This window comes from Chlamydotis macqueenii, chromosome 18 (genome assembly GCF_036417535.1).
Source record: "Chlamydotis macqueenii isolate bChlMac1 chromosome 18, bChlMac1.mat, whole genome shotgun sequence".
In the NCBI taxonomy this organism is placed as follows: domain Eukaryota; kingdom Metazoa; phylum Chordata; class Aves; order Otidiformes; family Otididae; genus Chlamydotis; species Chlamydotis macqueenii.
The window spans coordinates 11,777,262-11,803,760 of NC_141573.1; the positions used below are offsets into that span (position 1 = coordinate 11,777,262).

The following is a 26,499-nucleotide window of genomic DNA, read 5'->3' on the forward strand; positions in this document are numbered from 1 at the left end:
TGGTGGGAGATTTGAACCTGGTTGGTTATTCTGGAGGGATGTTTTCTACCATTTTTTAATCTTCTTAATATATTCTTGTGAAGAACCATGGTGGGCATTTTTTGTGTCACTTTTCAGTAGCCCTCTGCATTTTGGGGCATGCCTCGTGGAGCCCGAGCGACAGGGCTGTCTTGTTTCTGAGAACTGGAAGTGCTGTTTGAATGAGATGATCAAATGGAAACTACTGGCACGGCCAGAGCTCTGGCAGGACTTAGGCTGACTGTGAGACTGAGCCTGGGAGAAATCAATTTATTTAGGATAACAATCCTGATTTTTGTTTGAACATGTTTGTGGGTGCTGAGCAAGGAGATCATAGAATCATAGAATGGTTAGGGTTGGAAGGGACCTTCAAAGGTCATCTAGTCCAACCGCCCTGGGCTCGCTGGCTCGAAATTCTCTGCATCCTTGGGACGTTTGGTCCTAAACTGCCCATCCCACCTTTTCCCTGTTTGCTGAGCACACGTGCAGCACCTACGTGGTCTGACAGCTCCTTGCTGGTGGAGAAAGGATTGCAGAAATGGAGGGGTTGAGGGCTTTCAGGGCTGGCTGAGCTGTGCAGCCCTCAGACCGTGGGACCGTGCTCTCTCCTTGGAGCCATGCGGACAAGCAGAGCTCATCACAGGTCATTTTTGTGCCCATATTTCTCCAGAGCCTTCTGAGAAACGTCCCCGCTTGCAGCGGTCCCAGCAGCTGGCAGGATACCTGAGGTTTATTCTCTGCAAAGGTTGAAAGTTACCTGGGGGCAACGGTGTCCTCTGCATTTCATTATTATTTCTTAAAAGGCTAAGATCTGTGGCTCCCTGTGGAGGTATGCAGGTTGAGTATTGACGGTCATAAACCGTGCCAGAAGGAAAAGTGCGGGCTGCTTGCTGCTCGCGAATGGACTTTAAATCAACAACCGAAGCAGTAGCGGTTCATAAACCCAGGATTTTTTTAGCCTTGAGGACAGAGATACTTTAAATCCCAGCCTTTGGGTTCGCTGATCTGCTGGAGAACAAATATAAAACTTCACCGAGAAGGACCTGACATCAGCACATATTTTTTGTGCTGAGAGTATTCAAGGTAGCCCTTTGGTTTGGCTCCCCGCTGATGACATTTCCTTGTATTATAATGATCTTGGCAGCAGCAGGAGGGAAAACTTATGGCCCAGATGCTGCAGAGAGGAAGGTTATTTACTGCGAGACCTGCGCTCGCTGAGACGTGGCGGTTGTTTGCAGTTGTTGGAGGTGGGAGCTTGCTCTGTGTCAAGGCAGGGCACTGCTGGGGATGGATGGAGTTCTCTCGCCCTTTTATTTATTACACCAGGTTTTAATTGACACCCGGGCTCTTCACAGCGCCCTGTCGTTCCATCTACGCAGCGCGTTATGCAGATGAGTTTAACGGTGCTGTTGCCCCAGGACGGTATTGATGGCGAGGTTTAATTCAATCGCTGGCACGCGCAGCTATTCAAACCGTTGGAATCCGACCTCACGCCTTGGTGGGACAGTCCCTGCGATGCCCAGCCTAACCCTGGCTCCTGCCCTGCTCCCCTGTCCCCACGCAGCCCTCACCGCTGCCCCGCACAAGGGGACCTGAAAATCCACTCGCCGGGATCTTTGCTTGATGGGCTGGCTCCGCCACGTGCCCTCCTGCTTGTTTTGCGTCTGTCTGCAGTCTGCTCCCGGCCCGCAAGCTTCCTCAGCCCTCCTCCAGTTTTACCTTCCTTTCTCTATTATTTTTGGGTTTTTTCTCCCTTTTTTCCTACGTGCACCATTTCCTACGTGCACCGCCAGGCCGATAATCACAGCTGAGGAGTTTTAAACATAGCGCATCTAAAATAAACACAATTTTTTCCAACCTATTTACTGTTTCCCCGTGTAAAATGCACAGATGTGTCTGTGTTTATCAGCACGCTGCTAGAAATGGCAGAATACTGATGTATATAGATTTTTACTCAATCCTCTTGGAAGGCACTGAGCTCTTTGCTCGATACACGCTGGACCAGGCCTTCCTGTGTTGCGTCCTGGAGCGAAGTTCAACCTGCCGCCAGCTTCCCAGGGTGGCAAGTTTGCTCTCAGCACCCTGGTCGCCACCACTGGGAGACAACAAGTTTTCAGAGTCTGTTTGTTTTTTTTTTTTCCCCAGGCTCCAGCCAGCAGCCGGGTTGATGGAGAGGATCCAAGCTATAGCTCAAAATGTCTCGGACATTGCAATAAAAGTAGATCAGATTCTCCGGAACAGCCTCCTGAACGGGAAAGGTGAGCGTCCCCAGGGATCCCCATGTCCCCGGGGAACCCCATGCTCCCACCCTCCCTGGCCCCCCAGAAGCCCCACTTGGCCTGGGTTGACTCGAGAGCCGGGGATTTCAATCTGCTGAGGAGCAGGACCTGGGAAAGTCATGCCTGCAAGGGGGAGCGATGGTGACAAATCTGAATTGCTGTCAGAAATAAATGCACGGAGTTAAATGCAGAATGAAAGAGGAGGAGCGATGCCAGCACAAACACCTGGATAGAAAAATGTGGTGGTTTGGATCCAAGGCCCAGGGGCTGGGATCCAGCACCAGGAGAGACGTTCCCATCCCAGCCCGGCAGTGCTGTGAGGGCAGCTGGGCCCTCCAGATGTTTCTCTGCACAGCTGCATGGTTCCTGAGGTTTGGGCTGGCATCGTCAAGTAGAAGATGCTTCCATTGCCTCTTCCACCTCATGCTTTTTCAAAGCAAAGGAGTGCTTCTGGAAGGGACGGTGTCTTTTATTCGTCCAGCCACAGAGGGGAAAAAAGGTCTATTGCCGTTTTCAGCCACTTTTGTGCCTTATCGTGGGGCTGAGTCTTCTCTCGACAGCTCAGCAGGACAATTTTCATTGCAAGTTTACAGCGTAAGGGCTGTCAGGTGCTTCCGCAGATGCTGCAGCCTGCTTATGGATGACTACCCGGAGTGAGGATAGATGGGACCTGTGGTCTGGACCGGGCTGAGAGGTGCTATAAATAGACCTGCTGAGGTGTAGGAGAGGGAAATGCACTTTCGGCGTTGAAGCAGGGCCGGGGTGTTTCCTCCCTGACCTTGGGGAAGATGCTCCATGACTTGGTGTCCCGCTCCATCAAGCGGGATGGGGCTGCCTGCCAGCCGGCTGCTGTACCGATGACCATGCCCAGGGGCTGGCAGCCCCCTCCCATCCCGTCCCAGTGTTTTTACTGGCTCCCCCAGCACGTTCCAGCTCTCCCCATGCCCACGTTGTCTTTCCGCAGCGGTGGAAGGCAGGAGGGACCAGTGCGAGGTGCCCAGGGACCCCAAGTACCCTGACTGCGCTGGGAAAGTGGAGGTGAGTCGGGGTTCCATGTCTGGGGTGGGAGCTGCTGGGAAGGGCACAAAGCAATGGCCCCAGGGCTTAAACTGGGACGGGCAGCAGGGAGGGGACGCTTTCCAAAATAAAACCGTTTGCTTCAAAATGGGAAAGGTGGGGACGGTTGCAGAAGGAGGAGCGGAGCCAAAGCTGTGGAAAGCAAAGCACGGCTGCGCTGTGAGGAGAAAACGCAAGGGTGGTGTCCCACATTGATGGTATACTGGGGGGTGCATTTTCCTCTCCCCCTGGTGCTAGGCATCCTTTCCTTCCACAGTTTGAGTAAATTCGGAATGTAATTTAATTGTGGAAGGCTGTAATTCGATCTCCTGCTCGGGTGATCGCTGTGTTTTACATACCGGGCGCAGCGGCCTGTCTCCCTAGTCGATTTGTTTCTGTAGTTGAATTAGGAAGAGGCTGGCAAGAGCCGTTGTGGGGGATGATAAATCGCGGCTCCAGTTGCTGGTTATTCTCCTTCATGTGGAGTCATCTTCTGGGAACACCGGTGGATGTGTCTCCTGGCCCTGCTGTGCCCAGGGGCAGCTCACGGGGCTGCTGCGTCCCCTCCCAGGCAGAGGACGAGCCCCATGTTTCTTTGCCCTCTTGCAGTGGATGAGGGCCAGGTGGACCTCTGACCCCTGCTACGCGTTTTTCGGCGTGGACGGCACCGAGTGCTCGTTCCTCATCTACCTCAGCGAAGTCGAGTGGTTCTGCCCTCCCCTGCCCTGGCGAAACCGGACAGCGGCTGCGCCTTCCCCGCCGCCGCTGCCCCGGGTGCAGGTAAGGGGAGGACAGCCTCTGTCCTGCCAGTCCCGGGCGCACTGGGGGGAGACAATGGATTCAAGGCTGCTGGAAATAAATGGTCCCAGAGCCAGCAGTGTCACAATGCCTCACGGGGGTTTTCATGGAATCACAGAAGGGCTTGGGTGGGAAGGGACTGTTAAATCCCACCCAGCCCAACCCCCCTGCCAGGAGCAGGGACATCTCCAACCAGATCAGGTTGCTCACAGCCCCGGCCAACCTGGCCTGGAACGTTTCCAGGGATGGAGCATCCACCGCCTCGCTGGGCACCCTGGGCCAGGGTTCCACCACCCTCAGTGAAAAAAATTCTTCCTTATATCCAGTCTGAATCTACCTCCTTCCAGTTTAAAACCATTACCACTTGTCCTGTTACTCCATGCCCTTGTCAAAAGCCCCTCCCCATTTTCCCACCAGCCCCCTTTAGGCACTGGGAACCGGTCTAAGGTCTCCCCGGAGCCTCCTCTTCTCCAGGCTGAACAGCCCCAGCTCTCCCAGCCCGGCCTCACAGCAGAGCTGCTCCAGCCCTCTCAGCATCTGCGTGGCCTCCTCTGGACCCGCCCCAACAGGTCCGTGTCTTCCTGTGCTGAGGAATCCGGAATGTCACGAGATGCTCTAGGTGCAATGGGGCCCCTGGGATTTGGTGTATGAGGTGGAAGAGCTCCGGTGTCAGGTCTGGTGGCACCAGGGGAAGCTGTCCATCCAGGAAGGACCCACAGCACCTCAGCTGCGATGGGCAAACCTCCCTCAGCCCCCATGGCAGCCCAGGGGCTCCTCTTGCATCCAATACCCCTATGCTCAAAACACAGAGCATTCTCCTTTCCTAGGCAGCTTTCCAGAGCGACCTGGCTCACCTCTTGGAGCTGATCGGCACGGGCAAGGAGTCCCTCAGCTTCATGAAGAAGAGGATCCGGCACTTGGCCCAGCAGTGGCTGCGGGCAGCTCGACGCCTCGAGCAGAAGCTGAAGGGCCGGCAAAGGGACCAGAAACATGTACGAGCAAATTGCACGGGGTGGGTTGCAGTTAAGGGGGGATGGAAAAGCTGAGCCTTTGGGGGCATGGGGAGTGGAGACAGCTGGGATGCGAGCGGGCTGGGAGGAAAATTCATTTCTGGAAGCATGTGGGTCTGCAGGGTCAGTCTGTGGTCCCTGAGCGCGACTCTGCATGTGTTCAGGACATTGCAGGACCGGCGTTGCTGAACGATGGGGTGAATTTGGAGATGGCTCCTGGTGGGTGGGAGACAGCGTCCAGCTGGGAGTCCGCCACTGGAAGCGGGCAGGGAGGCTGGCATGTCTCCTCTGCCGAGGTGCCGAGGTTGCCAGTCCTCTTGGTTTTGTTTTGGCAGTGCCCTGCCTTTGGACCCTGTGTGCCGGGAGAGCCGGCTCCGGTCCGTGGGACGGACTGCGCTGTACATTGGGAACGTGAGCCTGGGCCCAAGATACAGAGTGCTGGTCGATGGGAGCTGGTGAACTCTGACTGTTGGTCTTTGCTAATTGGACACAGATCACTTTTGTCTTTACCCCCGAATGGTTTCCCTCAGTAATTACAGCCTGCACAAGGAGCTGGAGGGAATAAGGGACCATCAGTCATTTTAGGCTGGAAAACCCAACTTGTCCCTTTCTCCCAGCACCACGCATCCCAGCGCTGACCCCTCTCCTTCTTTCTCCAGATCTTGATCCATATCGGCTTCCTGACGGAGGAGTCGGGGGATGTTTTCAGTCCGCGGGTGCTGAAGGGGGGCCCGCTGGGCGAGATGGTGCAGTGGGCCGACATCCTGGCTGCCCTCTTCCTCCTGGGACACAGCCTGAGGGTCACGGTTTCCCTGAAGGAGCTGCAGAGGTGGGTGCTGCAGAGCTAGGGGTGCGCCGGCTCCCTCAAGAGGGTCTGCCCCTCCAGCACGTGCGTGGGTTGCGTCGAGGTCTTGGGTGAAAGTGCGAGGTCTGCCAAAGCTCAAGGCTGGCTTTTACCCCACTGGCAGTGCTGGTGCTGTGCTGGTGCAAGCGTGGGTGGGTGCAGACCACTAGGTTCATGGCTGGGACTGATCCCGTCCCGGGAAAGTGGAGAGGACTGGTGCGCAGCAGGGCTTTGCATGGGGCTGATGCGGAGATGCCTGGGGCAGGGCTGTGCCCTCTGTTCCTGGCTCTGGCTCTGAGCAGCGTTGGTCCCCTGCTGTCACACAGCATCGCCCGTGTCCCCTGACGCCTGCCCAGGGCTGGGTGTGGGACAGGCTCCCTTCTACCCCCTGTTCCCCAGGGATGCTCTCTGCGGGGCGGGTGGCCGTGTGGCTGCAGGATGTCCTGCAGGTCGCTGGCTCTTCCCACCGCGCGCGGCTGTGCTCAGCCCCTGTGGCTTTCTCGGCGTTTGAGCGGTGACTGTGCTCTCTTCCTTCCTTCCTTCTCTCACTCCCTTCCTTCCTGCTCCGCCATGAGGGTGGCTGCCAAAAATAACCTGTGTCCCTTGCAGGGGGGTGGAAGTCCCTCCTCAGAAGGTGCTGGTGGTGGCTTGGGGAGCTGCGGGGGAATTTGGGAATTTGCTGCTGCTGAGGCACTTCCCACAGAGGGCCGGGCTTTTTGTGCCATGGGATGTGGGGCGATGCAGGGTGAGAGATGCCAGGCCACCCTATGAGTGTCTCGAGGCAGCACCCTGTCTCCAAGAGGAACCAATATGAGATGGAACAAGCGAGAGGGAGAAGATAACCGTGAGCTGCGTTCCTCTCTGCTGACACAGTTCTGTTATTACTGGGCTGACGCCGCTGCCTCCTGTAACCTCACAAGGTTCCCCCGCCTCCTGTGAGACATCTCGAGGGGAGGGCAAGTGCCAGGCAAAATGCGAATTAGGATGGGTTATAAATTGAGAAAAGCCTGAGGCGGCCCCGGGGACTGGGCAGGTTTTGGGTGATGCTAAGCCAGCATCGGCTGCATAATGAGCCGTGCTGGAAAGGGAATGAAAAAAACAACAAAAAAACCACAACAAAAAAACTCAACCCAGCCCCTGCAGCATTCAGAATTAATAAATGGAATTATCTCCCAAGTAATTAACTCAAGAAAATAATCCTGGTCCTAATGCAGAAGGCAGCAGCTTCTCAAAGAGGTGGGCATGCATCACAGCGATCTCCGCGCGGCATGCTGAGCTAAATTGACGTGCTGAATAATACCCGTGTGCTCAAGGATGAAAGAAGTTAATGGCTGGGAGGGCTGTGTTGTTGTTGTGTGGTTCTTGTTTGTGTTTTTTAATGAAGAAGCCTCACAGTGGTCATTTAATGAGGGGAAGGGGGTTTGCAGCATCCATTTCCCTCTGCAAGTGACTCTGGAGAGAGCTGCGAGCTGCCTGTAGCGTTTCGCCTTTCTCAGAAGCGCAGGAGCTTCGGCATCAGTTGGCCGTGATGCGACCTCCTCTTCTGACGCGGATTCGGATGTGTCCCCCGGGATGCCTGGGAACGGCAGCTCTTCCCCTTCGTAGCTGCAATGGGGAGCGAGCGAGCCAGCATCTTGCGCTTTTCTGTCCCAGCGACAGAAACAGTCCCAGCCTCCCTGAGCGTGTATCCTGTGCCTGGTGTCGATGGCATTTTAGATTCTGGACACCCACGTCATGGCTGCACCTGCATGTTGGTGGCACTGGGGCGAGCAGAGGCAGGACCTGGGGCTGTAGCCAGGTGCTCTCTGTCCCCAGTGTTGGCTGGGACCCTCCTGCAGCCCATCAAGAGATGGGTTAACGTGGGTGTTGGAGGGGAGGACCGAGTAGTGCCACCAATCGCGCTCCGTACCTCTCAGCGATGTCCCTGCTGTGGGGCTGGTGCAGCATTAGCAGTGGCTCTCAGGAGTGCTGAGATAAGCCGTCTCCCGACCGCGAGTGAGTGGAAGGCTTACAGAACACGTGTGATTAATCCCGAGTTGTGCTAATAGTTCACCTTGGGTCCTTCGTGAAAGGCTGGAGGGGACTTTACCTGTAGCTGCGGCATTGGGCAGTTGTGCGCAGGGCTGGGGCTGGGGCGTGGGGATGAAGCAAATCTGAAGCTGTGTCACTGTGTGTCGTAGTTTAGCCGCGCTTGGGACCAGACTACGCAGTCTCTCACTCCCCTTACCCTCTGAGGGAATAGGGAGAGATAATTTAAAAAAAAAGGCTCGAGGTTTGAGATAAGGACAGGAAGAAATGCTTAAAGTTGCCATTACAGGCAAAACAGACTCGACTTGGGGAAAACTGTACGTTTATTATTAAAACCAAAGCAGGATAATGAGAAAGATAACAAGGTAACGTCCCCCCACCCCTCCCTTTTCCCGGGCTTAACATTATCTCTACCTCCTTCCCTGCCCCCCCGAGCGGCACAGGGGGGAAGAGGGAATGGGGGTTATGGTCAGTTCATCGCTTTATTCAGCTTTTTCTTCTCAGGGGAAGAACTCCTCACATTCCTCCCCTGCTCCAGCGTGGGGTCCCTCCCATGGGCTGCAGTCCTTCGTGAAACTGCTCCGGCGTGGGTCATCTCTTCCACGGGGTGCAGTCCCTCCAGAACGGCTGCCCCAGCGGCACCTGCCTGCCCCGGCGTGGGGGTCCTCCCCGGGCTGCAGGGGGATCTCTGCTCCTCCGTGGGCTCCCCAGGCTGCAGGGGGATCTGTGCTCCTCCGTGGGCTCCCCGGGCTGCAGGGGGATCTCTGCTCCTCCGTGGGCTCCCCGGGCTGCAGGGGCACAGCCGGCCCCACCATGGGCTGCACCACGGGCTGCAGGGGAATTCTGGCCGGGAGCAGCACTACTGCTCCCGCTCCTTCTGCACTGACCCTGGGGTCTGCAGCAGTTCCTCTCACAGAAATCCTTCACAACAGGCAGGCAGACGCCTCTCGGGGTCTCTTCACATCTCATCTCCTCTCCACTTCTCCCAGCCGGGCCGGGCCGAGTTGGGCCCAGTCGCCGCCCAGCAGGAGGCCAGAGGGTGAGGCCTGCAAGGCCCACAAGGTTTGCGCCTCTCCCTCTCTGCCCCCGCTTCTGTGTCTTCACTTCTTTTTTATTTTCAGTTTTTCCCCTCCTTAAATACGTTACAGGAGAGGCGTTATCAGGGAACATTCTGCTATCAATTGGCTCGGCCCTGGCCAGCAGCGGGTCTGCCCTAGGCCCGGCCGAGTCCACTGAACAAAGGGGAAACAACTTCTAGGAGCTTCTTACAGAAGCCCCCACCGTAGCCCCCCCTCACTAAATAAAACCAGGACACTGTGGAAGGGTCAGCCCAAATACTCTGGTTTCTGATCCCCTGGGCCCTGTGCAGCCTCCTGAAGCAGCAAAGCTTTGCTCCGCTGTGGAGCGGGGCTCAGTTTGTCCTCTCCCATCCCGGGTGTCTCTTGCTGAACGTGCAGCAGGGCAGGCGCCAGCGCTGGGGTGGGTTTGGGGATATTTTGCTCCAGCAGTGTGAAATGTTGAGTCCACTTCTGGTTTATTTTCCTTTGGCACCCCCTGCTCCTTTCACAGCTCAGAGCTGTAGCTGCTCCTGCCCAGCACGGCCTTCATGGAGCAAGGGCTGGCTCTTATAAATTATTCAGCACCGAATAACCTCTCTCCCACTTTGTTTTTTGTCTCTTCAAGTTTCTGAGATGATTTTTCTACACGTATTGATCATTGGCAAGGGATCACTGGAAGGTCTGTGTGTGTACACTTCAGCCGATGGTTATCCGAGAGTTGCTCGTTTTTAGCATCTGTATTGACTGCAATGCAGCGATGCCTGGAGGCACTGGTCAGGAGTTGGACTGAAATGCTGGGGACTGGGTAAATGAGGAGGAAAAATAAGACCCTGGTCCAAAAAACTGGTGGTGGAGGGCTGGGAGGGAAGACAGGTCAGGAGCGTGACCATGTTGTGCTGGGTACCAGGGGCTCTGACGGGAAGAGCAGCAGATGCCAAAGGGTGAATGGCAGGGGTGTTAAACGGTTCTTCCCCCAGTTTGGGGGCGGGGGGGGGGCAGCGCTAATCTGGAAGCCAAGGAGCTCTGGGGACCCACAGGTTTGCTCCGCAGCTTGGTGAGGCACCATCCAAACATCTCCGTGAGGTCTGAGATTGGCGCAGCCGAGCTCAGTCCTGCTTTTCCAGGCCTAGCTTATCTTTTGCTGTCGACCTCAAAGCCCTGTGAATTCCGCTGCTGTGTCCTAGCAGAGGTTATTTTTCCCCCCTGTAATCGAACTAAGTGCAGGTGTTTGTTCTCCTCTGCATTTCCTGGTGAATTTGTGAGCTGCTCCTCATTTGTCTTGACAGGTGAGGGGTGAAACGCAGGATTATCTGGCGGCTGGGGTACCGCGTCGCTGGGCTTGCATGGCTCCCTGGGAGGAAAGCAAAGCATCGAGCTGGTGCGGGGAGCCAGGGCTTGTTTTCCATCGGAGGTGGGTTGGGGCAGCGGAGGGGGCCAGCAGCATTTCGAGCCCTGTCTTGAAGCAGGGAGGGAGGAAAGATCCTGAATCTGAGTGCAAACGCTTGGTTCTTGCTGACGACCCCTCGTGCCGCTTTGGTGGCCAAAATGTGCTTTCAGGGAAGCGAGAAACAAGGCCGGTGTGTGTGTGTGTGCGTGTTGCTTGGTAGGGGAGGAGTGGGAAGTGTCTGAAAGACCTGAGCTGGGTTGTTAATGAGGCAGTTTAGAAGTTGATGTTGGAAAATTACAAGCAGTGCCTTCGGAGCGATGGCTGAGCTGGTGCAAAAGCTGCGAGAAGCCGAGCCTTTTCCCCCAGAGTGCCAGCGTCCCGTGGCAGGTGGAGAGGGATGCGCTCGGCCTTTCCCCCTGGCAGAAGGGGCGTGACAGGCGCTGCGGGGACGTCCAGCTTCTACCCCTGTCCTTAGGCTGGGGGAACGGTCGTGTCAGCGTCTCCGGCCGCTTTTGCGGGGCGAAGGGAGAGGCTCCGGGTGATGGGGATGCGGTGCTGTGAGCTGCTGGCATGGCAGGGACTATTGATCTCGGTGATGCTGACAGGTGCTTTTTGCAACGGCCCCCTTGAAATTAACTGCTCATAAGGGAGGACAGAAAGTCGAAGAAAACAGGATTTGATGCCTCGCGGGGTCAGGACTTTACAAAGTATTCTCGGAGCTTAATTGCTCCGGTGTCAAGTTCCGGAGTCCCAATGCCAGCCCTGGCAAGGCACTTAATTGTCAGCCCGCGCTCGTATCCCGCGCTGGCAGCCCTTTCCCTGCCGCGTGGTCGCTGCAGCCGGCGCATGATCTGGGCGACGAGCCGCCCTCTATGCGCCGGGGTGGTACGCCGGCTGCAGCTGCCCTCCTCTCATTGCCCGGCACACAATTACAGCTGCTATTTTCCTGCGCTTTCCACGGTCGCCGAGGTGCATTCAGGCTGCAAAGAGGGCTGTTCAAATGGAAACGTGATCTCCAGACAAAGGCGTTTCCAGTTATTTCCTGGCAGTTAAAAAGCCATCTTTCTGTCCTGCATCTGTTCATGTAAAAACCTGCGCGATGCCAGGCTCCAGGCTTGACCTTCCCTTGCCAGCTGACAAACGCAGACCTGATGTGGTGCGGGCAAGTCAGGAATTGTGCAGGGAAAGAGCGAGGAGGGACTGATTGCGTCTGGTCCTCGTGCAACTGCGCAGCATGGCCGTGGGATTTATCAGCTCCACGCAGGTGGGGAGAAAACATTGGCCTTTCGTGTTGCATCAGATGTTCCTGTTACTTGAGACCAAGTGTTCCTGTAAGCCGCTCGGGTTACTGGGCTGTTCTTCTCCTGGCCAGGCGTTGATGGTTGTGCTGGGACACGGCTGTGTACGGGGTGCTATGGGCTGGGTGTTTGGCTGTGGGTCTCAGCAGGAGCTGGAGATGATGCCCCTGGTTGTGGGCACTCGACCGCTGCTAACCCACGCAAAGACAGAGGCGGTGAAGACTGAACCCAGGGGTTGCACAAATGCTGGATGCACCACTGTGTGTCTGAGCTGTGTTGGATTCTCCAGTCCGTGGTTTAACTGGGACACGTTTCCAGCAGACATATCTTAGCTGATGGGGTCTGGAACATTAGTGGGTAGAAATTGGCTTTGCTCTTTGAAGATTTGGCTAAAACTGTCCCTTAATTTTGAGCTGCTGAAGCAGTTGGGACAGCAAGGGACAGCCCGTCTCTCTGAGGGTCTGTCCGAGAGTCTCCCCAGGTGTCATGAGCATGCGAGTTCTTAGCTTCTGCTGCTCCCTGCAGGAGCCCAAGTATTTATTTCCCTTTCCTGGGAATTTTCTTCATTATTTGCTGAATTTCTGACCAGAAAGAGCTGTTTGCCCTGGCAGCCTCCTGTGCTTCCCTCAGGTGTAGCTCTGCCTGGCCGGGAGGGCGGCTGTCACCAGTGGATGGTGGATCCCATCACCCCCCCCGGCTCCTTCTCCCTTCTTCCCAGTGTAGCTCTGCAATTAAAAGTCATTTAATTACAGCATCTTCCCAGCACCTCGGAGCTCTGCTGGCAGCAGCCGCGTGAGGAGCAGAGACAAGCCGCCCTGCCGAGGCGAGGAGCAGCGGGGAGGGATTTCTGCCACCTTTGAGGGCTTCATTTTGTAGGAGAGGAAGGTGCATAAATTAGCAGGAATTACCAAGCTGTTAAATTGCACTCCTTCACGAAATATGTTTATTTTGTAGACAAATGACGACTCGCTTGCGGGCTTCTTTGCTGTTGCAGAAACCTGCGCTTTGTCACGTAAATGATATCATAACCTTATTAACCGCAGGGTAATTAATATGGGGTTGATCCTTCCTGCAGGGGCCCAGAACCCCTCCGGGCTGGCAGGGTCGAGGACAATGGAGGTTTCTTCACACCCAGAGATGGAGCCCCTGGACCAAACCCACCCTCCAGCCCCGCAGAACTGTTGACTCCGCATTTCTGGAGGCTTTCAGTCCCCTTATAAGATACAAAGCATCCAGCAATCTTCACTCTCACGGCTTGTCTTTGCAGCCTAGAAAAAAAATGCCTTTCTGGGGATCTCCCAGCAGAGCCCTGCCTGGACTTGCGGGAGCTGCTGCTGCTCAGCGGAATGGTGAAACCTTGGTGTTAGCTGTCTTCTGGGAACGTAACGCAAAGGTTTTCAGTGAGTGCTGTGTCCTGCCACGATGGGAAAACAGGGGTTTTGTTCAACCTTGGGAAGAAATAAATCGATTGCTGAACGCCACCCCCCAGCCGGGTAGGGCTGTGTCACACGGGATCAATGATGGGCTGGAGAAACAGTCCACATGCAGGTTGCAGAAGTGAAAACGTTGCAGGTGGCTTAGAAAGCATACTGTAATGGCTTGAAAAACCTCGCTTTTGAGGTCATCATGTCCCTTCTAACAGGAGGAAGAGCTGGGAGCAGAGGCCAGTTCATCTCATCAGCTCCAGTTCGCCCTTTAAATTGCTTGTGACAGGCTTGTCACAGGCCTCCACGAGCCACTTGGGGTCGGCTCTGGCGCCGTTCATCCCCCGGATAATGGCCCTGTGCTTGCTGGGCTCTTGTAGGCAGAGAGAAGCCAAGGGAGCAGAAAGGACAGAAGCCCTCCTCCATTTCCCCTGCTGCTGGTGACTGCAGATGTGGGCAGCGAAGATGCAGTTCAATATAATCCAGGCAGATGCCCGTGAGATCCATTTAGTGCCGAACTTTTCAGCCCCAGGAGCGGTAAGGTGGAAGGAAACGTTGGGTTAAGCTGAAAATAGGTCAATGGAATGTAAAGATAACCCCGCAGTCATCTGATTTCAGAGAGCCTGTCCCGCGCTTGGGAAGGGAACGTGTCCCCCAGTTGATTGAAGTGCCTGTGAGGGGAAAATAGGAGGACAAGAAGCTGCTGGAGATTTATTCTGGAGTAGGCACAGCTGGTGGAGGCAGCTGGCGGAGAGGCGAGCTCGGCGCTTGCATCCGCTTGGATTGAAGCCGCCTCGGCTGCTCTCTCCCAGAGCTGACGCACTGGTCCTGGATGTCAGGATGGGAGAAGCCAGTGGGCATGAGCCAGTGTCTGTCCTTGGCTGGCCTAGGTTTCTCCAGGAGCTGGGATCGAGCGGTTTTTGAAAACAAAGCTCTTGACTGTGCTGGCTGAGAAGACGGCATTTGCGCTCATCAATTTTATTTGCGTAATTTCAAGCGCCATTAATAGTAGATGGCACAAGGAAAAATCAGGGAAATTTCACTCCAGCCATGAGTGAAATTGGGTTTAGTAGAAAATTAGTTGACTTAACTGGCAAATGATGAAAGCTTGAATAAAGAATGTTTAAATAAGGAGGAATGAAAAAAATTCCCCCCCACCTCAGAGGTGCAGCCTGGATTTGCATGATTGGAATATTAAAATCAGTGGTTATCCAGTCTTTAGGAAGGATAAGAGGGCAAATGAGAGAGATGCTCTGCTTCAAAGACATCGGCCCTGCTTTTAGATCCGTTCCTGCCTCGCATCCTTGACGCTGGAAGTGTAAGTGGACATAGAAATTCTCCTTCTCGAGCCCCCAGGAGGGGAAGTGTGGCAGATCATGGTGGCAAGGGGCAGCCAGGGGAGCCAGACCCTCTCTGCCTAACTGGTGGAAAGGTTTTTGGTGGCTTCAGTGTGCGATACGGTAATTGCTGTCTCCCGCAGCCCCTTGTCAAGCTTGGTTAGGGCTTTTAAAAATTACACATTATTTTGAGACGCAGTGGCTTGGGTGATGCCTATCAGCAAGAAGATGGGGTATGCTGGAAGAGGAACATTATGATTTGAGGGGTTTTAGTTAAATACTAAATACAGCTTAATTACAATTCGGGATTGGTTTGCAGGGTACCTGGAGGAGCAGAGCGCGAGGTGCTGCCCAGCTTGGGGGTCAGCAGAGGCACGCTCGTCCCCCAGCAGCAAAGTGGTGGTAGCTGTTGAATGCACGTTCCTGATGACATGGAAAAAGCAGCACGGGTGCGGGGAAATGTGATATTTAAGCACTGCATGTCTATCAGATCCTGGGGGCTTTTACTGGCTCAAAAATTCCCCTTCCACTTCAGCCCGCCCGGCGGGGGTGGGTCCCCTTGTTGCCCTGTTTATCGTACGAAGGTGGCTGTTGGAGGTGAGAGCCTTGCGGTTCCTGCCATCTTCCCGATCAGCCGTGTCATGTAAAATTGTGCATGAAAGCGATAAAACTGCTGCCCATTTCCCCTGCAGCTCACCCGGCCGGGCTGCCATGAGCTGACACTTCTGTTCCGTGTGACAAGAGCAATGAAGCAGCTACAAATGCAGCTCTTCTCCTGAAACTGGAATTCTGTGGTTTTTTCCTGGCTTTGGCGAGCAGCGTGTTTCCATGTTTACTCACTTTCTGGAGCCACGGTCAGGAGTTTGGGATAAGCCCTCGCTGCTCTTAGGTTGGAATGGGGCTGGAAGCAGGATCTTGGTGCCCAACGCTCAAGAGTTTCAAGCCATCTCAGAAGAAGAGGGAGATATGGCCAGGAGCAGACCAAGAGCCCTTTATCATATCTGTGGTGGTCAACAAATTCCACTGGCCACGTATGACCCTTTCTGATGACGTTGGTGAAAACTAGTGAGAGATTGGAGAGCCAGTGCTTGTGATACCTGGTCACCTGGCTGTTCCCCAGGTGGGAGAGCCATCTATTTTCTCTGCAGGCAGCCATGGGATGGATGGATGGAATGCTGTGCGTAGCTGTAGGTTTGGGCAAGGGGCGAGGACCTTATGGAAATGCTTCTCAGAGGATGGACCTTCGGACTGCAGGTCCATCCGAGCTTCAGCTGAGCGGCAGAGAAAACCCATGCAGGGCTGGAAAGAGGATTCTCGGGTTCAGAAAGGGAAATGCAGAGAAATTAGGAGAACCAGTAAGAGAAATCACAGAGTGAAGGCTTCGAAGTCTGGGTATCTAAGATCTGGCTGCATCTTTTATTCCTAAGAAAAGCGAAAATACTTACAGGGATGGCTGGGATAAATTCCCATCTCCAAATAGGTGCTAGGAGTAAATGAAGAGCCCAGAAGAAAACAGAGACAGACAACTTGGCAGGCGGGAGCTGAGGGTGAGATTTCACACTGTCTGAGCTCAGACTTGCAAAATAAACCAGAAATTCCTCAGCCCTGGTGGAAGGACCGAGAACGAAACGGTGCGGGGAGCAGGGCAGAGCCCAGGCAGAACAAATCAGCTCCACGTTTGGGTTTTCCATGAGGATGTTGCTGTTGTTCTTTGGATGTGAGTGGGTTTATGGGGGTGAGGATGAGGAATTATTGTCTTTAGAAGGACAAAAAAATACAAGAATGTTGAAACTGAGGGGTGGTTCGTTTGTACTTCTGAGCAAACTAGCGCTCAGAAATCACTAGTACGTGTAACAAGGGTTTTTGAGAAACCTGCTGATGCTGGAAGGTGTGACAGGTTGTTTTTTCTGAGAAGGAGTAAACGTGGTCCAGACGAGCAGATGGGCTGTCAGGCTGACATGAGCGGTACACTTCGTGGAACAGCTTTGGGGAGAGGGATTCAGCAGTTCACAGAGGTAATTGGACATGGAAGGAGACATGCCGCAGGTTTACCAGCCTTGTGTCATGCCAGATTGATCACGTACCACCGTGGCAGCATGGTAACTGATGGTCTGGATAAGGAGACAGCAGTCGATCTAGTTTATCTGGATTTTCCCAGCGCATTTTGTCCTCTGGAGGAGGGAAGAGGGGCTGAGCACGCCTGCTGTAAGGAACTGGCTGAGAACGCACTGAGCGAGACCCAGGGTCTGGCTGCCCTGGCTTTGTTAAACTGTCTCATAATGGGACAAAGAGCCAGCAATATTAATGGGATGTGCACAATATCCAAGGACAGGCAGTGCTGCCAGCATCCAGAAGGATCTGAGGGTGCTCAGGGATGTGGTCGGTACCTGTAAGGACTGGAGTAAGAGCAAGCGTGCATGGTGTTTGTGCTGGGGGGGATATGGACTGGGAACAGGGAGATTTAGGCTAAGCTGGGAGCCTGGCAGGTGGGGCGGAGGGGAGAGACACGGCTCTGTGAGTCTGCCACCGATGTGACTGCAGTGAAAGCAAATGAAACCTGGCGTCTTCAACAAGAGCGGGCCGGGGAGCGCGTGTGTGGAACGGGCTGCTGGTGCGCCCCAGCTGGGAATGCTGTGCCAAAGCCGCGTCATCCACGCGTGAGGAGCAGGAACTCTGCCAGAGCAGGTGCAGAGATGGGGAGGGCTCCCCAAAACCTGGGATTTTTGACCCAAAAAATAAAGGCTGGGGAGAGGAGAATGATCTTCCTGCCCCTCCATCACCTGGGGAGCTGGTTGATGGCCCCCATTGAACACTGGGCAGGGAAAGGTGTGTTTGTGTTGCAGGGCTTCCCTGGTGCTGGGGGGCTGACTGGTCCCTCCTGCTTCTCCCCAGTGATTTAGGGGTGCCTCCAGGCCGGGGAAACTGCCCCTTGACCAGTCCTTTGCCTTTCGACCTGATTTACACCGACTACCATGGTCTCCAACAGATGAAGCAGCACATGGGGCTCTCCTTTATGAAATATAGGTAAGCAAGGCCACTCCCTTCTCTTCCTCTCCGTTTCGTTAACTAGCAAGCCAAGACTAACGCTGGTGGCCTCAAAGGGTAGCCCCCGTGTCCCTGGAGTTGGGCTCTTTGCTCACAGCTTTGATTTTTGCCTGGCTCCGGCAGCTGTGCCGTGCTGTGTCCCCCGCTGCCACGACACGACTTGCTCCGGAGCCTCAAGGCTTTAAGACAGAACCTCATTAGAAGAGATTAAATTGGAAAAAAAAATCCCAACCCTGCATGTGCGTGGGGTGCGTGTGTGCTTCCAGGTGCCGTGCCACACCACAGAGGGAAGCGCAAGCCTTTTCTGTTTGCAAGAAGCAGAGCCCCATCCCTGGCTCCTTCGTCTCTGAGACAAATGTCATCATCCCCTGGTACATCAGCAGCCAGGAAAATATGTGATTTAATTTAGTGCTGATAGTCCTGCTATTTATTATGTTTTCTCCCATCTCTTCCTCTATCCTACACAATTTTATTAGAGAGAAAAATGACAAGCGGTGTTATTGCTTTTATTATAAATGCGTTTGCTCTTGCATTCAGCTTGTTTTGCTCTTCCCCGGCTTGATGCTCCCCTCCTCTCCTTGGGCTTGTGCTGGTAATGCCTGCCTCAGCATTCCCAGGATATTGGGAAAAGCATTAATAAGTCTTCAGGAGACACATGGATGATCTCGCCATCGGGGAGATGAAGGGGGAAATTGCTCGTTGCCGGAGGGAGCGGTGGGTTGGGAAGGGTTGGTTGGGATGTTCCTGCTTGGGGAGCAGACAAGGGATGAGCTGCCTGGGGACACCCGGCGTTTGTTTGACTTTCTTACACCGGGGTCCTTGGCTCCTGTCTCCTCTCCCAGGTGCCGCGTCCGGGTCATCGATACGTTTGGGACGGAGCCGGCCTACAACCACGAGGAGTACGCCACACTGCGCGGCTACCGCACCAACTGGGGCTACTGGAACCTGCAGCCCACCCAGTTCATGACCATGTTCCGTAAGTGGGGGATGGGCGCGCGGCGGGGCCGTTTTGGGGGCAGTGCCATCCTCCCCGCCTCCACTCCTGCTTCCCCCAGCCTGCAAGGAGCTCCCGGATCTGCTTGCCCATCCCTTGGGCTATAGAAATGTTCCAGGGAAAGAGACCCAGCTCCATCCTCCATGATGGGTTGCTGGCTCTGGCACAGCCAGGAGCTTCCAGCTCCCGGGAGGGGAAACGTGGGTTGGTTTTGGTGGCAAAGCTTGGTTTTATTTCGGCTGGGGTTCAAAGGGTGAGAGGCAGCTCAGTGGTTCAGACCTGCCTGTGGCATGGAGAGGAGGTGTACTTGTCTGGAAGGAGGGTGGTGACCTGTTGGGTGCTGGGTGGGTCAACCATTGCTTTTTCCTGATTGGATAAAGCCCATTTGACAGCCTTAAAAATGCCTTACTTTTTCAAGAGCCGCTTGAGAGAGTTCCAAAGCCTGTGTTTTATGAGCTGCTGGGATGGGATTCATGCCGTTTTTCCTCCAAGCTCCAGCAAGGCTCTGGAGCTGGGCTTGTCTCAGTCCCCGCTCTGCGACGGGGCTGCGTCCTCAGCCCTGAGGAGATCCTGGAAAACATCTGTCCAGCCACGCGTCTTCTCCCCTCGGTGTCCGCAGCTCACACCCCCGACAACTCCTTCATGGGCTTCGTCTCGGAGGAGCTCAACCAGACGGAGAGGCAATTCATCAAGTCCCACAAAGTGAGCAGCATGGCAGTGGTGTACGGGAAGGAGGCCAGCATCTGGAAGGTGGGTGCCCTCGGCGCTGCGGGGAGCACTGGGCGGGCTGGGGCGGTCATAGGCAGAGCCTCCAGCTCTTACCCCATGCTTGTGAGTTGAAGATCTCGGTGTGTGATTTCCTGTGTTGTGGTGGGGATGGTCTGTCTGCTCCCAAGTACCCTGGGAAAAGGGGTTGTGCTGCCCGGGGGAGAGGGGTGGGCAGCAGCGCGGGGGCTCTTGCTCCATCCTCGGTGGTGGCAGGTGCTAGTCCTTGCTGGGACCCCAGCATCTTGACCCAAGGACACCTCTAGGCCAGCAGACATGGGTAAAACCCCTCGCTCTCTTCCCCCAGCCCCAAACTGCTCTGCTGGTGAGCAAAAAGACCAACGATACCCCCAGCCCCCCGAAACACCCCCCCTGCATCTCCTACAGTGGCCAGGGGACGTGCGTACTCCTCTCTCTTATCCAGAGCTAGCCAGCTGCTTTTCCTTCCAGGGCTTAAGAAAAGGTAGCTAATTCTCACTGTCTCTTGATTTATTTCTATTTTTTTCCCTTTTGTGCACCGCCCGGGGCTGTTCCAGTTGCAGGTACTGTACCACACCAGCCGCTGCTGGGCTTTACCTCTGCGCGGCTTCTCGCAAGAGGAGATTTTGCTGGAGTTGACTTTGCCTCCTCGCAGGGTCGCTCCTCCCAAGCTGCCGGGATTGATGCGGGGTGATGCAGCTGGAGGCTGTACCTCCTCCCTGTCCCCACCTTTCCCAGTTTCGTGGCTCTGGGATGCCTGCGATGGGCAAGGATCCAGCCATGCCATCTCCTTCTGTTTGTGGGTTTTTACGGCTTTTCCATCACCCCCCAGCATCCGCATAGCTCGGGGGCTCCCCAGAACCCCACTGGAACCCACTAAATCTCATTTTAGGGGAACTGTAACATTTTATCTTCTTTTTCTACCATTTCCTCACCCTTTCTTATCCAGAAGTTTCATTTGAGCTTAGGTAGGTTAATTTGGAAGGTACTAAAGAGAGCTAAACCCTCAGAACGGATATTTTCCTCCACCCTTAGTGCCATGAATGTTTGCTCCTTTCAGCCAGAATTCACAAATAAGGTCCATTTCCCCAAAACTGTGTATTTGGGGACATTTATTACTGGGTGAAGGGGCTGGGGCTGGTTCTCGCTGGTGGCTGTTCCTCGGGGCCAGGCTGCCTGGACATTGCTTCATGTCCCCGTGTCCCCTGTAATAAAATAAGGGGGGAAGAGGAGCTTTTCCTTATTTTGAGTGACTTTGGGGTCTAGGAAGGAAAAGAGCACCTCTATCTTCTGGAGCCAGGTGCTTATTTACCAGCCTTGGACCAAGCGCTGTAACATTTCATTAAACCTACCTTCCGTGGCCAGGACTTCACCCTGCAGCCTTGTCCTACCAAAAGCACTTGGTTTTAGCCTTAGGGAAGGCCAGGAATACCCAGCTGAGGGCAGAGATACAGTGTTCAGAGAGGCTTTAAGGCAATGTCTGGAGTTTTCTCAAATGCCCCATTTATACCTCCTTATTCCTTCTCGGTCTCTGCTGTTTTGGGGGATTGCAGCACCGGAACAAGCTGGAAGTGCAGCATCCAAGGGATGGTCCCTGAGTGGTTTTTCCAAGCAAAACATTCTGCAATAGAGAAATTGTTAAAATGGCAGGCAGCTTTGGAGAGCGAAAGGAGAAAAGCCTCCAAAAGGAGAAAACTGATGACCCCCTTGATTTTTCCAGGTAGTAAAACAGGATTAAACCTGAGTGAGAAAATCCTGGGGACTTGTCACGTGGATTAAGAGGCCATTAGCGAGCTCTGCTCTTTGCAGATTTCCCTCTGAATCCCCCAAAACCTTGAATTCAGCAGCTCCACAGTGGAAGTTGCCCAGGGAGGTGGGGGGCTCACGGTGCCGATGTTCAGGGTGCTGGATCCCACAGCCATCTGGGATTCCTGAGGGATGTGGAGGAGAGGATGCGGGTTTTGCACTGCTGTGGGTGCTCCGGGACAGCGGTTTGAGAGTTAAATCTCAAACAGGGGGGCAGCCCCATCTTCTGGTGCTGCTCAGGCCCCTACCTTCCTCCCCAGGGCAAGGAGAAGTTCCTGGCCATCCTCAACAAGTACATGGAGATCCACGGCACGGTTTATTACGAGACGCAGCGGCCGCCCGAGGTCCCAGCATTTGTGAAGAACCACGGGCTGCTGCCGCAGCACGAATTTCAGCAGCTGCTGAGGAAGGCAAAGGTGAGCAGGGGGCCAGCTGGGGCGGCCGCGGGACCCCGTCCCCCATTAACCAGCCCGCAGCGAGGGCTCAGTTGCCTTGAGAAAGAAAACCTAATTTAAGGAGGACGCGGGCGGGAGGAGAGAGACTGTTCTCTGCGCTCCTCCCAGGCTTGCAGGCGCTATCAGCAGGGCTAATTAGCCAGGAGCAGAGCAGAGCACATCATTTCAAATCAAGATGTGTTTGATGAGTTTCTCCTTGCAGACTGTCCGCAGGCAGAGCACAAAGTTTCCTGATTAATTCATTTATTGCTAAGTGGGGTGGTTTTTTTTTCTCCCCACGACTGTGATAAAAATAAGCAGGATTCTCAGAGCAAGTGTGTGGGGTGCAGGCACATCCTGGTCACCTGCAGCCAGCGTCTTGGGGAACTGGTGCTGGTTCTCCACCCCAAATGGCTTTGGCAAACCAGGATTTCTCCAGCAGGATGGTTGTAGGGGAAGTTGCAGCTCCTGAACACCCCATCACTTTGCAGGAGTGGGCTGTGAGCCGTGGAACGGGGTGAGTTTTTAGCACATTTAAGCTGTGGAGTGTTGAACGGCATGGAGCTGCCTTAGAGGCTTGATGAGCAGGACCAGAGCAGCAAAGAGGGAGTTATTTGGTGGGTTATTTGAGAGACTTTCCTATGGGATTGGCCGCGTTTGCTCACCAGCACGTGGGTTTCTCCCTTGCAGCTCTTTATTGGCTTTGGGTTCCCCTACGAGGGTCCTGCCCCACTGGAGGCGATCGCCAACGGCTGCGTTTTTCTGCAGGCGCGTTTCAACCCCCCCCACAGCTCCCTCAACCACGAGTTCTTCCGTGGGAAGCCGACATCGAGAGAGGTGAGTCTGGCAGGAGGCGAGCGGATGGTTGGATGGAGCCAGTTCCTTCACACCGGGGTTTGGCCCAGCCTGGGGAAGAGCAGTTCATAAACTGAGATTTCCTCCACATGCAGAAGCGCGGATACCTGCAGATGGGGTCCCCTCTCCCATCCTTGAATTGTCTCCATCCAGAGTGCTTGGATGCCAGGGGCCCTGCTGCGGGTTTGAGGTTGCAAAGGAGAAGGTGGCGCAGGAGACTTCTGCAGACCACAGACCCCGGCTCCTTCCCCATCAGCGCAGACCCATGCACAGCCCGTACCCTGCTCCCAAACTGGGGTGGTGCTCCCTGGTTCACCCTTCTGGACACCCAGAGGGACACCAGGACCTCTGCAGTGTTTCAGGGGCACAAAATCCCTGCCAGGCTTGCGTGCCGCTGGGAATTCAATCTAAGTGAAGCAGGAACTCTTTAAAAGTTAAAGGCTTGAGAAAATTGCCTCTTTCATTATTAATAAGGTGGATAATGCAATGCACGGCTCACTCTCGCTGAGAGAGGCTTTGCTGGGGGGCTGTGCCAGCTCAGCCCTGCCGCAGCCCGGCTTGGCAGCACCCAGGGTGGGGGGCACTGGGCTGTCCTGCGCCCCATGTCTGTGCTGAGCACCCCTGTAATTAGCTGCCGGCATTAGCGCCCATCCCGGGTGGGTGCTGTGGTCGTGCTTCTGCCCAAGTTTTTAGGCCCCTCTGCAATGTTTTGTGGTGCCCCCGAAACACCTCCTCTGCTCAGCATCCTCTCTCTTCCCTTCTCAGAGGAGATCTGGGCTCTGGCTGCCTCACGGCAGCGTGGGGCTGGAACAGCAGCTCAGGAGCTGAAACCAAAGGGGCAGATCACCAAATATAGCCTGGCGAGAGGCGGGTGCCTGCAAGGTACCGGCACGTGGGGCTGCCTGCTGCGTCAGGGCGATGCAGCTTCCAGCACCACTTTCTCCCGGTGTCCGACTTCCCAGCCTTTGGTGGCGATGGATTTTCTCTCTGCCTTGTTTGTGGAGCTGGCAAACCCGAGAGACACGATGCCTTCTCAGAGATATGCTGTTTCAGTCTCGTTTTGCTATTCCAGGCCCGTATATCGTTCAGGTCAAAGTCAGGTTTTACCCGCGTTACGGAGATGGGGGATATCTGGGGCTGTGGAGGAGATTTTGGTGTTGATGGGAACGGAGCATCCCAACCCAGCGGGAATTTTACACCATCAGCCTGATGTTGGCGGGCAGCTGGGTTCAGAGGAAGTCTCATTTTTCCAGCACTTCTCTGTGTGCAATGGTTTAAAACTCAACGTGCTGAGAGCCTGCTGCTGCTCTCTGCCGTTGCGGCTGAGCGGTAGCCAGCAGCTGTTTTGGCAGGGACTGCAAAAACCAGCTCACACCGCTGTGTTTTAGGTGTCCTCCCAGCACCCTTATGCTGAAGACTTCATCGGGAAGCCGCACGTGTGGACTGTCGACTACAATAACTCCGAGGAGTTTGAAGCTGCTATCAAAACCATCATGAGGACCCAGGTACGGCTTGGAGGAGGTGGCGGGCAATCTCCCTGCTGCTGTGTTCGCGGGGACGGGTATCGACAGCGGTTGCTGGTGCCCGGCTCTCCCTTCCAAGCGTTAATTGCTTTTCCTTCCCTGCCTCCCCTTGGAAATTATTTGCGTGCGCAAGGCAGGAATCCTCTCCTGCAGCTTCAGGGGTGCTCGTGCTCTCGCCTTGCTTTGGTACAGAGCGTCATAGGCATTTGCCCAGGCCAGTGCTGTGCCTTTGAGGGATCCCCTGGGAATGCTCCAGGCAGAGCTGGAGCAAAGGGAAGCTGAGATGAAGGAGGTGAGGTTTGGGAGCGAGAGGCTGAGGTTGGTGGAGATGCGTGGCTGCGCTGGGACCCGGTGTGAAGCCAAGATAAACCCAGAGAGCATCGCCCCGAGAGCTACCCACCTCTGCGCTGCCGTTCCCTCTTTTCACTGTTCATCGTTATCATTTGGATCGAGTAAATCAATAGGAACAGCCCCAGGAGGGGCCTTGTGAGGGATGAGGGGATGTAAGGAAGGGGGGGATGCGGGGCATCCCCGGGAAGGTAGCGCTGCTGCTGCACCCGCCCTGGAAATGCTCCCTCATGAATATTTACCTCCTGCCCTGTGGCAGCAGCCTTTCAAGTTGTCCAAATTATTAAAGTCAATTTTCCTGGAGGGGAGAAAAGTGCTGATCTCCGTTTTGCTTGCAATTTGCTTTGGCTGGGATGAGCCATTCCCTCGTGAAAAGAAGCGATGCGCTGCGAAACTGGCGTTCTGTGCTGGGCCGCGGGGGTCCGGATGGGATTTTGGGGGACAAAGGGGTGATGCTGGCCGAAGAGGTGTCATCTTTGCTTTTCCCTGCATTACGAGCTGCAGGGGTGGGTGTCTGTGACAGCCTGGGGACTTTATTCAGCTGATGTGGCCACGCCGTCTGCCCGGGGCTCACACCTTGTCATGGCCGATGGCCGCAGCTCCTCACCTCGCGCTGATTTTTTCCATGAGTTCACAAAAACCCAGCAAACCCAACTTAGGAAAACAGTTGTTGTTTTGCACATTCATTCTAGTGTCTCAATTAAAATTAAATTAAAAATAATTACGTCCCTGCTGCTGTGCTGCCGGGCCAGCTGTCAGCGCTTGACCCTCCGCCAGCTGGGCTGGAGAGCGGCCCCGAAGCGAAGGTGATGCCGTGGGTGGGCGGCCGCCAGCTGCCGGCCTCTGTTGCAGGAGAGAGAATGAAATTATCCGTTTTTCCAGAAAGGAGAAAGGAAATAGTGAAGCCTGGTGTTGCCATGATAGTAAAAGAATTTTAAAATGATTGAGGAATTAAAGGTGGGGGAAAGGGCTCTGCCGGAGTTGTGCGGTGACGACTGGATGTGCACAGTGTTTTTATCTTGGAGGGGTCTGGCTCCACCCATCTCTGCAGGACCAGGGACCCCCACCCTGAGATCCCGTCCTGCGAAGCCTCCCAACCGCTGTAACCACCCTCAACGGCCGGGAGCTTGAAGTTCTAAATTTGCCTCAAATGAATAAAACCAGACGCTGACGTCCTGCTTGCAGTGGAAAGGTGCAGTCGTGCCGGGGAGGAGTTGTTCCTTCCCACCCAGAGGCGCGCTGGGTTAATCCCACAACTCACCTCTCTGGCTGTTATAAAGATATTATATAAATCCTCCTGAAGCAGCGCCGGGAGTGAGTGTGAATAACTTAGAGCAACTTCTTTTTTTTTTCCCCTCTTTTCTTCCTCTTTTTCTTCTTTTAAATAGAAAGGCCTGCTTTATTAGAGATGCTGTCAGGGCAATTAATCCTAAAAATTGACCTACCGTACAGGTTTAAAAGCCTTATTATGGGCCTTGGCTTCAGGAATCCCTTGGTACCCTGTCTTTAAAATACTGTTTGTGGCAGCAGGAACTGAAACAAGGGCGTTAGCGGTGGGAGCGGCAGAACGCGGGTGGCTGGGCGGTGGGGTGTGGCTGTTCCCAGCTAGGCGCTGGAGCTCACAGCCACTGTTTTTCCGACTCCTTTTTTCCCCCCGAACGCAAAATGGGCTGTTTTGTTTTCAGGATATTTAACAAATTTGTCTGTGTTTCAGAATAACCGCCGTAAATTAGTTTTTTCACTCGAAACATTCAATTTCAACATTACTGCAGTGAAATAACACATTTTTGTTTCCTCTCTGCCTGCCTTCATTTGAAAATACCCTGCTGGTTTATTGAAAGGAAGGCTGGTATCCGAAATGATGCGTTTCCCTTTGCTTCACCAACCCAAACAGATTGCTGAACCTGAAACACAGCATTTTTCCCTTCCTTGATGGGTGGAAACATTGGAAATTGAAAACTGACCTGAAACAGATTTTATTTCTCCTTTTTTTTTTTTTTTTTTTGTTGTTGTATGGTTGAAAAATCACTTATCCCACAGCAAAACTCAGGAAGACATTATTGGGGGTGGGATGTTGTGGGAAGCTGTGAGCTGTTTCCTTTCTCTGCCTTTTCCCGGTGGCAGCCGTGCTGTGCCGGCTGCTGGGAAGCAGGGTGCCGGGTGCCGGGGGGCCGGGTGTCGGGAGCCCCTCCGGGGCGTTGGGAGCCGGTTCC

The 26,499-nt window shown here is 54.6% G+C and overlaps 1 protein-coding gene across 1 annotated transcript in view; it reads left to right on the forward strand.

The window, feature by feature from the left end:
• Positions 1-26,499, forward strand: part of MGAT5B (alpha-1,6-mannosylglycoprotein 6-beta-N-acetylglucosaminyltransferase B) — a 62,801-nt gene that overhangs the window by 30,058 nt on the left and 6,244 nt on the right. The window contains exons 4-14 of the mRNA XM_086762163.1: positions 2,164-2,276; positions 3,262-3,335; positions 3,963-4,133; positions 4,979-5,143; positions 5,821-5,990; positions 17,430-17,561; positions 18,425-18,558; positions 19,196-19,326; positions 21,387-21,542; positions 22,251-22,397; positions 23,804-23,920. Of these exons, the coding sequence (XP_086618289.1) occupies positions 2,164-2,276; positions 3,262-3,335; positions 3,963-4,133; positions 4,979-5,143; positions 5,821-5,990; positions 17,430-17,561; positions 18,425-18,558; positions 19,196-19,326; positions 21,387-21,542; positions 22,251-22,397; positions 23,804-23,920 (1,510 nt within the window). The remainder of the gene's footprint in view (positions 1-2,163; positions 2,277-3,261; positions 3,336-3,962; positions 4,134-4,978; positions 5,144-5,820; positions 5,991-17,429; positions 17,562-18,424; positions 18,559-19,195; positions 19,327-21,386; positions 21,543-22,250; positions 22,398-23,803; positions 23,921-26,499) is intronic.